The sequence below is a fragment of the Phasianus colchicus genome, chromosome 16 (genome assembly GCF_987193195.1).
Source record: "Phasianus colchicus chromosome 16, bPhaCol1.hap1.1, whole genome shotgun sequence".
Lineage (NCBI taxonomy): Eukaryota > Metazoa > Chordata > Aves > Galliformes > Phasianidae > Phasianus > Phasianus colchicus.
In genome coordinates this window covers 3,288,507-3,300,373 of record NC_143451.1, presented here as the reverse complement: position 1 = coordinate 3,300,373, position 11,867 = coordinate 3,288,507, and the positions used below count along the sequence as shown (strand labels likewise).

The 11,867-nt window shown below is 60.1% G+C and overlaps 2 protein-coding genes across 2 annotated transcripts; both read left to right on the top strand.

Annotated features, from left to right (window-relative positions):
• Positions 1–3,168: 3,168 nt before the first annotated feature.
• METRN (meteorin, glial cell differentiation regulator) lies at positions 3,169–6,501 on the top strand. The gene is made up of 4 exons (XM_031595351.2): positions 3,169–3,317; positions 4,201–4,613; positions 4,723–4,782; positions 5,445–6,501. The coding sequence occupies exons 1-4, from the start codon at positions 3,232–3,234 to the stop codon at positions 5,759–5,761; spliced, it is 876 nt and encodes a 291-aa protein (XP_031451211.1). The 5' UTR covers positions 3,169–3,231; the 3' UTR covers positions 5,762–6,501.
• A 3,300-nt stretch (positions 6,502–9,801) lies between these two features.
• ANTKMT (adenine nucleotide translocase lysine methyltransferase) lies at positions 9,802–11,712 on the top strand. Its single transcript, XM_031595355.2, has 5 exons — positions 9,802–9,990; positions 10,080–10,184; positions 10,574–10,714; positions 10,933–10,983; positions 11,282–11,712. The coding sequence occupies exons 1-5, from the start codon at positions 9,829–9,831 to the stop codon at positions 11,468–11,470; spliced, it is 648 nt and encodes a 215-aa protein (XP_031451215.2). The 5' UTR covers positions 9,802–9,828; the 3' UTR covers positions 11,471–11,712.
• The last annotated feature ends 155 nt before the right edge of the window (positions 11,713–11,867 follow it).

Genomic DNA, 11,867 nt, shown 5'->3' with positions numbered 1-11,867 from the left:
AATGGGAGAGTGTTTGGGGGGAGGATGTACACACACACACACACACACACACACCCATAATCCCACCCCACAGCTGGAAGTGTTGTGTCCCCACAGTGTGCAACTGCCTCTGCCCCATGCGTAAAGGGAAGACAGCAGCCACAGGGGTGATGGTATGGGGAGCTGCTGGGGCTGGAGGCTGCTGGCACTCAGATGTGTCCCTCATGCAGGGACAGTGCAGCCTCTGCCACCTCCATCCTGCCCAGCAGGTGACAACTGTAGAAAAATGGGCTGGAGGGATCAGTGAGCAGGCACATGTGGGTTTGTGGCCTTTTCCACATCACACATCTGTCCCACCCTCAGTGACCCCAGTGAGAACCTGTAGGTCCTTCCCCCTGCGAGCCTTGTCCCCACAGGGATGTCCCTATGGGAACAGCCACCCTGTGTGGGCAGTGGGTGGCGGTTCACTCAGCTCCCACCCCTGCTACCCACATGGGGCTCTTGAAGGCTGCTGGGTTTGGTTCCCATGCTATGGGCCGAGCATCCTTGGGTCAGCCGGACCGTGGGTACCAAAGCTGGACCGCAGTGCGCAGGGTGCCGTCGCCGCGGCAACAGCGGTCGCCTAGCGATGGCTGTCTCCCGGTAACCCGTCGCCTAGCGATGGGGGATTTTTCACAGCTCTGGATGAAGAGATGAGGGTTATTTTTAGCCCGCCTGCAAATCAATAGGCAGCTCCATTCGCCGCCGGAGAGGATGCACGTGCCAGGGCAGCCTTGCCTGCTTCTGTTTTGGAGGCTGACGATGATGGGGACAGCCTGGGGACACCACCCTCGGTGCAGCCCTACTGCCCCCAGTGGGGCTCAGCACACCTCTGTGGTTCCCATCTGGAGTGCAATATCCTCCAGGTCTTGAAGCTGGGTGAGGGCAGAACCTAGAGGTGGGGCCCTCATTCTGCTGTGGGTACAATCACTTAGCTATTAGGACCCTCACCCAGCCAGGGGGACACTTGTCTTGCCATGGGGACCCTCCTCTGGCCACAGAGACCCTTATCCTGCTGCTGAGAGCCTCACCCACTTCTGAAATCCTCATTCTGTCATGGGAACCTTCTCTCACTTGAGGACACCCAACGCCAAAACGAGGTCCCTCACTTGGCCATGTGGACCCTCACCCAGCTAATGGGGAATCTTGTCCTTACATGAGAACCCTCTCTTAGCCATGGGATCCACCACTGTGCTGCAAGGACCTTCATTCAGGGATCCTGCCCACTGTGGGGACCCTTAGCATGCAGTTTCCCTCCTGACATCCCTCAGGACACTGCGAGAGGACAAGGATATATGTAGGGCCAGGGACCAGGACCCTCAATGTCTTGGGATCCAGCGAGGCTGGAAGCCAATATGAGGCCTCTCGAGCTATTTTTTGGGGATGATGTGGGTGCCTGACGCAGCTGCAGTTCCCACGGGTTCTCTTGGCTCAGTAGGAGCAGCTCCCCACGCAGCCACAGCTTCAGGAGGGGATGGGGAGCCCCAGCCTCTGAGCAGCACTTTAGGGTCAGGCCCCAGCCCCTTCCCCTCCGAGAAGCCCCTGCACCTTCCCACCCACCTCACAGCCCGTCTGCTCCCCCCCCAGGAGGGTTTCTACCCACCCTGCTCCACCGTGATCTCTGCCTATTTATGGGCAGAGCTGAGGCAGGATCAGGCCCAGACCTGCAGATCCCAAATCCCTGCTGGGGGAGGTCGGGGTCGGGGGGATGCAGAGCCGTGTCCGCAGTCACAAGAGGGCACTGCGAGCCCGCAGCATCCCGGCCCCGGGGCTCCTAGAAGCTCGAGGACCCCAAGCGACCCGAGAGCAGGGAGCCGGGCAGCCAACACCACGGGGGTGACAATGGCAGGATGTCCTCAGCGTGCGGACATGTGGCCCCGCATAGTCATGATGGAGGTGGCTGCGTGGTGACCCCTGCAGCAGGTGGGTGGTTGGGGTGGGAGGGACCGCAGCACAGTGTCATGGGGGGCAGGGGGGGCTCTGGAGGCGGGTTGGGGTGATGGTTCATAGACATGGCCTGGGGACACTGCCAGGGGACGTGGCCATGGGGCCAAAACATTCCAGTTGGTGGCATCTCTGGCTGCCCCCAGGGATGCTTCACCCCACCCCATCTCACTGAGTGACGAGTGGCTGGGGGCTGTGCGTGCTGTGCTGCACAGGGCTTTGCATCTTCCCAGTTCAGCCCAGTTCAGCCCAGTATGGACCCATTTCCACCCATTTCAGCTCCTTTCAGACCCAGTTCGACTCATTTCAGCCCGGTTCAGCCCACTTCAGGCCCGGCTCTGGGAGGTCGGTGGGCAGTGGTGCTGACCCTGCTGCCTTTGTCCATCTCCCACAGCATCCACCCTCTCCCGGTCTTAATTTTCCACGGATTCCATCAGATTGACTTCTTTCAGTGTCATTTCATGGCCGGAGGGCTCTGAATCCCTCTCCCCCCTCCTCGTGCCCGGCCCCCTCCTCTTCCCCTCCTTTCTCTTTCTTTCTGCCATCCAAATTTACAATCCCTCATTTCCATTCGGCTCCACCCTCTCTCCGGGGACTTTGTTCTCCGCCTGTATCATCGCATCGCAATTGTTCCGTGTTTATTTCAAACATTTTGGCGGGCTGTCACTCGATGGAAACTTAATTAATTGCAGGGTTTGTGAGCCCGGCACAATGGTGTCTGAAGGGAAAATAAAATAAAATGCCATAATTGGGAACAGCTCGCGGAAGAAGGGGAGATGGAGGAGATGCAGATGCGTGGCTGGCGGCCAGATGCTGATAGCGGCTGTCCAAACTGGGGGGAAATCTTTCCAAAGGGAGATTTGAGGATGGGATTGGGGGTCCCAGGGTGTGCCCACACGCTGCGGCCCCTTCTCGAGAAAATCCCCTCCGTGGGGAGGCAATGGGGGGTTATGGGGGGGACGTGGGGATGGGAGAACACGTGCCAACCCCCTACGCCCTGGGGTCCCCCGGTGGTGGCGAACCGATCTCCACTCCCCGCGTGGGATGCTCAGGGTAGAGGTTTGGGGGGTGAGAAGGAGGGGGGGCACAACCCCGCCCCTCCGCCCCTATTGGCTCAAAGTTTGGGGGCGCGGCGCTGATTGGCCCCCCCGGTTCCCACCCCCCCCAAATTCCCCAGCGCGCTGCGATCCGCGGCCACGGCCGGGGCCGCCGCCGCCTCCGCCGCCCCCGGGGCCGCCGCTGCCGGGAGCCCGGAGCCCCGGAGCGGCCATGCGGGCTCTGTGGGCGCTGTGCCTAGCCGGGCTGGCCGCTGCCCTCGGCAGCTTCTCGGCGGATCAGTGCAGCTGGAGGGGGAGGTAAGCTCCGGGATGCGTGGGACCCCAATCTCCGTTCTGATCCCGACCTCAGTCCCGGTCCCAATCCCGGTGGAGAAGAGAGCCCCGTGCATCTCCTAAGGCTGAGTCCTCGGATTTCTCCCTGCCTCAGTTTCCTCGCTCGAACCGATGCCCCAAAAGCTGCCCTCAGCCTGGAGGGGCTCCGAGCTGCTTTTCCACATCTCCCCCCCACTCACCCGTGCGTTCCTCCATCCTCTTCTCCACGCGGTGTCCCCGCTCCCTACAGCCCCGCGATTGGTTGGTCGGAATGGCTGCTGGGGCCCTAAAATTCTCCCCGAGACCCCAAAAACTCTTCCCGGGGCCTTTTCCCACCCCGGAAAGGCGCCGAACTTGGGAACAAAGAGCGGGGGCCCGGCAGGAGGGGCTGCGGCGGGGCCACGGGGCCGCGCAGCCGCCAGCGCCTCGGCCCGGACAAAGCGGCCGCCCCCGCTCCCCCCGACCCTAAAGGCGGCCCCGCTTCCACCGGCTCGCTGCTTGGCAGCCCCGGCGCCAGGAGCGGCAAAACGCTGAGCCGGGAACGTGAGAACCCGAATCCCACAAGAGCAGGGAGCGAGGTGACCCCCCCCCCCTTCCCCAACCCACAGATCCCAGCACCCGAAAAAGTCCGCCCAGAAAGGGCAAAGGGAATGGGGTGGATCTGGGGGCAAGGAGGGCGAGAACACGCAGGAAACATCCCTAGATGGGGATGGGGATAAATCACCAAACTGCACCCCAAAGCTGAGAAGTCAAGACTCTAGCATTACTCTTTGGGGTTTCCACACTCCCATGTGCAGACACCTCGGGTGGGTCAGGGATTGGGGTCTGCACTCGGGGTTGTGCTGACCCCATGCCCGGTGCCTTGCAGCGGCTTGTCACAGGAGGCAGGCAGCGTGGAGCAGCTCACCCTACGCTGCGCCGAGGGCTCCTTGGAGTGGCTGTACCCCACGGGGGCTCTCCGCCTCCGCCTGGCCCCCCGCCTGCCCCCCGCCACCACCTCTGATGGCCGAGACCCCCGACACGTCACCGCCTGCCTTCAGCCAGCCGGCACCTTCCGGGGTGCTCAGCTCTACCTGGAGCGAGATGGCGAGCTGGAGCTGCTGCTTCCCGAGGCAGAGGTGGCCCCGCGGCCCCGTGTGAGGTGTTTCAGCTGGCCACCCCATGAGCAGGTGGCCCTGTTCCTGCAGGCCACCCCACAGCGTGACATCAGCCGCCGCATCGCTGCCTTCCGCTATGAGCTGCGGGGGGATTGGCTCGCCCGGCCCGCGCTGCCCGCCGAAGGTGAGAACGTCTTCGGGTGCTTCAAGTGGGAAAACCTCTTGAAAAGAGGGATTTCTCTCCCCTCGTGGTGTGGGCACGCTGTGGTGACAATGGTGTTTGGTTATTCTAGGGGTGTGCCGGCCGTGCAACGACACTGAGCTCCTGATGGCCATTTGCACTAGTGACTTTGGTGAGTGCATCTCTGGGCTCAGGAGGAGGGAGGGAAATACAAAGTGGGATGCTGTAGGGATGGGGTGATGGGACAGCGCTGCTTCGAGAGCGCTGTGTTGTCCTCATCCAGCCCGTGGCATGGCCATGGTGCCCCGTGCTGATCTCATATGTCATGGCCCCATTCTGCATCCATATGGGGCCATGTGTTCCCCTTCACACCAGCCTGCAATGGGTCCCTGAGGCTGCTGGGGGATGGGGTTGAGGTTGGAAATGGGGACAGGGATGAGAATGGGAATGGGGAAAAGGAACAAGAATGGGGAACAGGAATGGGGACAGGAATAAGGATAATGATGGAGATGGGGATGGGTACAGGAATGAGGTCAGAAATGGCGAAGGGAATGGGGAAAAGGAATAGAAATGGGAATGGAGACAGGGATGGTGATGGGAACAGGAATGGGGAATGGAAATGGGAATAAGGAATGGGGATGGAAGTGGGAATGAGGATCAGGACAGAGAAGGGGAGGAGGATAGGGATAAGAATGGGGAAGGGGATGGAGCTGGGGAAGGAGACAAGGATGAGGATGTGAGGATGAGGATAAAAAAGAGGAAGGGCATGGAGACAGGAATGGGGATGGGGATGGGGGCAGATGCACACTCATCCCTCTTTGCCTTCCCCCACAGTGGTCCGCGGTACCATCCACAGCGTCTCCAACGACGCAGAGCTGCAGGAATCCGTCATCGGGGTGAGCGCCGTCCGCATCCACCGCCAGAAATTCCCCCTCTTCCAAACCGGGGGGCGGCTGGGGCGGGCGGCAGGCAGCATCCGCACTCCTCTGCGCTGCGGTGTGCGGCCGGGCCCCGGCACCTTCCTCTTCACGGGGTGGCTGCACTTTGGTGAGGCATGGCTCAGCTGCGCTCCCCGCTACAAGGACTTCCAGCGCATCTACGAGGGCGCCCGGCGCAGGAGGCAGAACCCCTGCGAGTTCCCTGTGGACTGAGCGGCTCGGGGTGGGCAGCCCCCAACTTGGGAGCTGGGAGCATCCCTGCTCGAGAGACACTGGAAAATGTGTTTATCTCAGCCACCTCTCGCTGCCCTGGGATGCTGGGGGCATCGCCACATGGAGGGAGCTGCATGCTGTCTGCAGGGACAGGCACATAGGGATGTGGGAGCACGGTGGGTGGGGACAGCCCTGTGAAAATCCTGCGGGATAGGATGGGATTTTCCCAGTGTGTGACCCTGGGGGGCTGCAGAAGGGGGCTCCGGGCTGGGGGTCCTGGGGGCCGAGGGGTCATTGCAGGTGTGGGGACACTGCAGGGCATGAGGAGAGTGGTGGCACAGCGCAGTGGTGACAGCAGGGAGAGGAGGTGGATCGGCAGTGTTGAGGGTGGAAGGGGGACTGCAGAGATGGAGAGCCGTGTCCTGACCCTAAGGGTGATGGGAGACACGGGTGGAGGGGAGAGCAGGAGGAGCAAGGCTGAAGGAGCGAGGCTGAGGAGGGAGCAGAGGTGGCACGGAGGGTCCCCATAAGAACCAAAGTGCTGAGCGCAGAAGGGGGACAGGAGCAGGGAGAGGTGGGGCTGTGCCACCGCCCACATGGGGACACCATGGGGCCGTGGCTCCATAGTGGTTCCCTGGTGCCACCACACCAGGGCAGGGGGGGATTTCAAACCGTTGAGGGTGGGGGGAGCATCGTATGTGCACTAAAGTTATAACGATACCAAATTCGTGACTTTTTTTTTTTTTTTATATATATATATATATATAAACTAAGCTGTATTTGTCATGTTTGTGGCCTTCTTTAACCGAGTGGTGACAGATGGGCACTGAGCATTGAGGTGCACGGCCGAGCATCCCGCACACTGCAGGGCTGCAGACACCTATAGGAACACATAGATGTGTGTAGATACATATTGCTATTTCCAAATTGCTCTTCCCGGGGTCGGCCCCCCCGTGTTGCTGCTGTCAGCACTGATCTCATCAGAGCCCACAGCCACAAGGCCCCATTGTGCCCTACCCACCCCCAGAGCTCCTCTTCCCCATCCACAAACCGCTCCCGATGAGCACTGCTGGATTTGGAGCTTAATTAAAATATGGGCGTGCGGATAAAACGATGGGATCTGCCTGCGAGAGTGCAGCTGTGCGGATGGTGCAGGACACATTATGGTTTTCCTCGATGATTTTATGCTGTTGTTTGGGGCCATGCAGGGACTGGGGGTTGGGACAGAGCCCCAAAATGGGGGGCAGGTTGGGAAGGAGTGGGAAATCTGGAGGAGGGAGGTGGAAAAGCAATAAAGGAGCGCACACAAAGGGCCCCGCGCTGCCCACGCAATCCCGGCTCCTGTGACCCCAGCACATTCCTGTCGCTGAAATTATTGCATGTAATGCTCTGAGCATCCGGCGGCTTTCTGTCCGGCAGCCGAATCCCTTGTTTTTCTCCCTCTCTGTTTATTTGGCCAAATCAGATCGTTCCGCTGCAGCGGAAAAGGCTGCGGCTCTGCTTTCTCTCCAACACGGATTTTCGGTGATGTTTTTGGTGCCCTCTGCCCCAGGTCGGGGCCGCCCACTCCTGCTTCCCCGCGGCGCCGGGCTGTGGCTTCCTACAGGAGGTGTCACGGTGTCAGCACCACTGTGGGTTGGGGATGGTGATGGTGAGTTGGGTCTCGGGGATGGCACCGTGGTCCTGGCATCTCTGTCCTCTCAGCATCCCCCCCCAAAACCCACCCTCAGCCAAACGGCCTCTTGGCACCAAGCAGCGGGCAGAGCTGCAGTGAGCAGGCTCCATCCCATTCATGTTTCCTCCGCAGGGTGGAAAACAAGGTGAGAGGCACTGTGATGGTGAGGATGGCGGTGTGGCATGGGGTTTTGTGTCAACCGGACACAGGATGGGGGGTCTGGAGGTGATTGCTGTCCCCATTGGTTGTGCCACATGGGGGGGCACAAGCTGACCCCCCTACACAACTCTGTTCCAGCACAGGGGACATCATGGCCACCACAATCGAGGAGCCCTTTGGGCAAAATGGAATGTCCCCAAGGTCCCTGTCACCATCCCCACTGCACAAAGGGAGCGGCTGTTTCGCGCCACTTTCTCCCCCCCAGCCCTTTTCTACCCTCCCGCTCTCCCCCCCCCCGTTCCTTCCCCCTTCCCGACCGCCAGATAAAAGCCGGGACGCGCGAATCCCGGGGCACAAAGGAACGCACAAAAGCGGCCGGCTGTGCGCAGCCCGCCCCGAGCAGGGGGATGGACAGGGGGATGGACATCTCATCTCGTGTCTGGCCCAGGGCTGTCCTGCTTCCCCCATCCCTTCTGTCCCCACGTCCCCACTGCACACAGCACTCTGGGACCTGGAGATGCCGTGGGGTCGGGGGATGTTCTGTGGGGTTGGATGGTGTCCCTGATGTTAGGGGATTAGGGTTAGGGTTAGGGTTAGGATTGGACAACATTGCTGGGACCAGGGATGCCCTATAGGGACAAGATGATGACCTCAGGGTTAGGGGATGCCCTGTAGGACTGGATAATGTTCATGGGGGTTAGGGGTATCCCATTGGGTTAGGATGATGCCTCTGGGGTCAGGAATGCCCCATAGGGTCAAGATGAGCTCCCCCAGGGCCAGAGGCTGCCCAGCATCAGGCAGGATGGGGCGTTTTGGGTACCTATATGCAGCACCAGTGGAGGATGCCCATCCCAAGCCCTGGGCTCTGCCTCACAGCCCCCCTCCAGCTTTAACCACGCAAAATCCGACCCCTGGGACCCCTGGCGATGCCGACAGCTGGTGGGAAGGAGCTTTCCCAGCGCATGGTGACAAATTCCCAGCTCTTGGAGCCGCTTTGCAGCCGCCGTGGCCTCGGCGGGGGGAGCAACCAGGGATGAGAGGGACTGGGGCTCCAACGCTCCCCACGCATGGCCACCTGCTCAACCCTGCACCACGCCACGACCCCCAGCACCCTGTGTGTGGGAATGGCTTCGTTCATCACCCTCCCTCTGGCATCCTGGGGGGCTCGAGCTGCACCCTGAGGTTTCCCCCCCTTTTCCTCCCCTCCCTGTGCTGCCCAAACCCCCAGCCCTGAGCCCCTGGATCCTATTTCCCCGATTTTCTGCTCACTCTCAGCCTAATTGGCTCCACCTGCCAGCAAGCTGCAGAAAATTGGAGTGATCCCCATGTCCCATTTGGCTGCAGACATGCTGGGGCTGTCTCACAGCACTGAGGGCGAGGGAGGGGCAGCTCCCACTGCTCCTCTGCCATCGAGCCCCATGCCATGCAGTGGTGCTGTGCAGGGACATGGCCATGGGCGACTTCTTGTATATAAACAGCAAGGAGGTTTTCAAGAGTGTCTATCCACATGGCAAGAAGTGCTTAATCTATGCAAATATAAATAGATATCAATATTAAAAACGGCCTTTTGTCCTCATGGTGTGCCCTGTTCCCATCGCTGCTCTGGGACATGTGCCGAATGGGGGCTGAATGACATTGAGCAGTGCCTGGGAGCACAGGAATGTCAGCCCATCACAGGGACATGGGGTTCCCCTTAGGATTCTGGGTTGGCCTCAGGTTCTCGGGGTCAGGGTGCTGGGAGCCAGCCCAAAATTTCTACCATGGGCATAGGGGATACAGGGAGGAGGCTGTAAGACATGCAGTGCGATGATGCATCAACAACCGCCGGCACAGGGCTGGGAAGCTGCCTGCCCTTTGTGCACCACTCCCCTAATTGATGTGGTATTGTTCCCGGGTTTGGGTTTTAATTGAGGGTGGGCACGGGCCCCCTGCTGTGACCCACAGGCTGGAATTTTCCCACAGCCTCACGGGGCCAGCAGCAGTGGGGAGCTAACCGAGCTCCAAGTTTGGACGCACAACCGTGCACAAGCACACGTGGGTGTGTGCAAGCACGCAGAAGTGTGCACAAGCTTGCAAAGCGTGCACAACCACACCGGGAGCTGCCACCTTTAGCAACCCCAGCCAAAGCCTTGGAGCTGGCTGCTGAGCAGCAGATGAAAGGCACCCAGTGGGCGCGTGGCCATGCAGGCAACGGAAGGCCCGGGTGTTCTGGGGGCCGCCCCTTCCGGCAGCAATGGACGCGGAGGCGCTGGACGAGCTGGCGGGGCAGCTGCAGGGGGAGGCCCTGGGGGGCCGTGGGCTGCTGCAGCTGGCGGCCACCACCGGCCTGGCTGCCTATGCTGTGTGGGCTGCCGTGCTCATGCCTGGCTTCCGCCGGGTGCCGCTGCACCTGCAGGTACCCCCTAAGGCCCCCCCAAATGGGATCCCCTTTGCTCGGCGGGCTGGGTGCGGAGCAAATCCCCCTGCTCTGCTGTTTGACTCCAGGTGCCATATGTGCCATCCAGTGCCCAGCAAGTGGCCAATGTGATGGGACTGCTGCGAGGCCGCACGGGGAAGACGGCGGATCTGGGTTCTGGGGACGGCCGACTCGTAAGGGGGGGAAGAGAGGGGGGAGCCCCGGTGAGGGAGGGAACCTCAAGGGCATCCCCAGTGCAGAGATCCCCAGGGCCACAGTGCTGCACCCAACAAGCCCCCACTAGGGCTGGTGCAGGAGGGCTGCCCCAGGGTGCCCCCCAGGTACATTCCTATAAACTCCAACACAACCATATACCCCTCTGTACACCCTACATGCAACCCCTGTGCCCCCTACAGGCACCCACCCTGCACTCCCCTCTATCCACCAGTAATTCCTATATACACACCAATATACATCTGTGTCCCCAGGGGGGGGCCCAGTGTCCAGGGCAGGAGGCAGCAGGGAGGTCTCCTGGCCCCAAACCTAACAGCTTTATTTCAGCCCCAGTTCTCTCACCCCCCAGGTGATTGAAGCTTACAAGCAAGGACTCCGGCCAGCTGTTGGCTATGAGCTCAACCCCTGGCTGCTGTGGCTTGCCAGGTACCGGGCCCGCAGGGCTGGATATGAGGGGAAGGTTTCCTTCCTGAAGCAGGATCTGTGGAAGGTAACAGCTGCATGGGACAGTGGCTGTGCTGGGTGCCAGCCATGGGCAGGGCAGGAGCTTTGACTCTATGATCCTTATGGGTCCCTTCCAACTTGGGATATCCAAGGATTCCATGGCATCTTTGCCTGCCTTAAGGCTCACAGCACTCAGCAGTGCCCCCATACTTATCCTCCAAGAGCCTTTCGCTTCTTTCATTTCCCTTTTCCTTCTCTTTAAAGGCGAATCTTTCTGATTGCTACAACGTGATTGTGTTCCTGGCTCCCAGCGTGGTAAGTCTGTGTGCTGAGACACTGCTATCCTCAGCAAGCCTAGCAGGGAGATTGTCCTTAGAAAAGAGAGCAGATCTAGAATATGAGCAGAGTCTTTACAAAATATAGCCAAAAATAGGAGACTGAAGGTGAAGAAAATCACAGAGCCAGCCCAGCCTGTGCTATGAAAGGGCCACTGGACACTGCCACTTTTGGGGACCATGTGGGAACCATTTTGCTATGGGACAGCAAGTGGGTCACTGCAGCACAGTGATGCTTCCCTAAGGCCAACCGGCCTCAGCTGTCTCTCTCTCCCCAGAAGCCGCCCCTGGCTGCCAAACTCCTGGCAGAACTCCCTGATGAGGCACGCGTGGTGGCTGGGCGCTTCCCCTTCCCCTCCTGGACACCAAGCAGCACCATTGGGCAGGGGCTGGAGCAAGCCTGGGCCTACGACATGAAGGAGGTTCGGCGCATGGCACGGAGCTGCACAGAGGGATGTGCACTCTGACAGCAGCTCCTCCAGCCTGGTACAAAGGCTCAGCAATGTGGCATCATCAGAAGCTCTCCCACCAGTGCTTGAGCAGTGCTTAGCTGGGCTCTTCCCCCAGGACTTTGCCTCTGAGTGCCTTCCAAAGTGATCAGCAAGGGAGAAGGAAAATCAGATTGAGTTAGTACACAATGTAAGGGCTACACCTCCAGTGCCTCTTTTCAGTCTGTAGTTTCTGAGAATAAATGTTTGTACAGCTTTTCCTCAGAGTCTTGTGCTTTGCCTTTGAGCCAGAGGGCCTGAGCAGCCCCTGCTCACTGCCCCAGGATTCTGCTCCAATGTTCTCTTGAGGAGGGGGCAGGAAGGTGCTGGTCTGCCTCACCTGCTGCTGAAGAATTCAGTTTGGTCCTGCTCACAT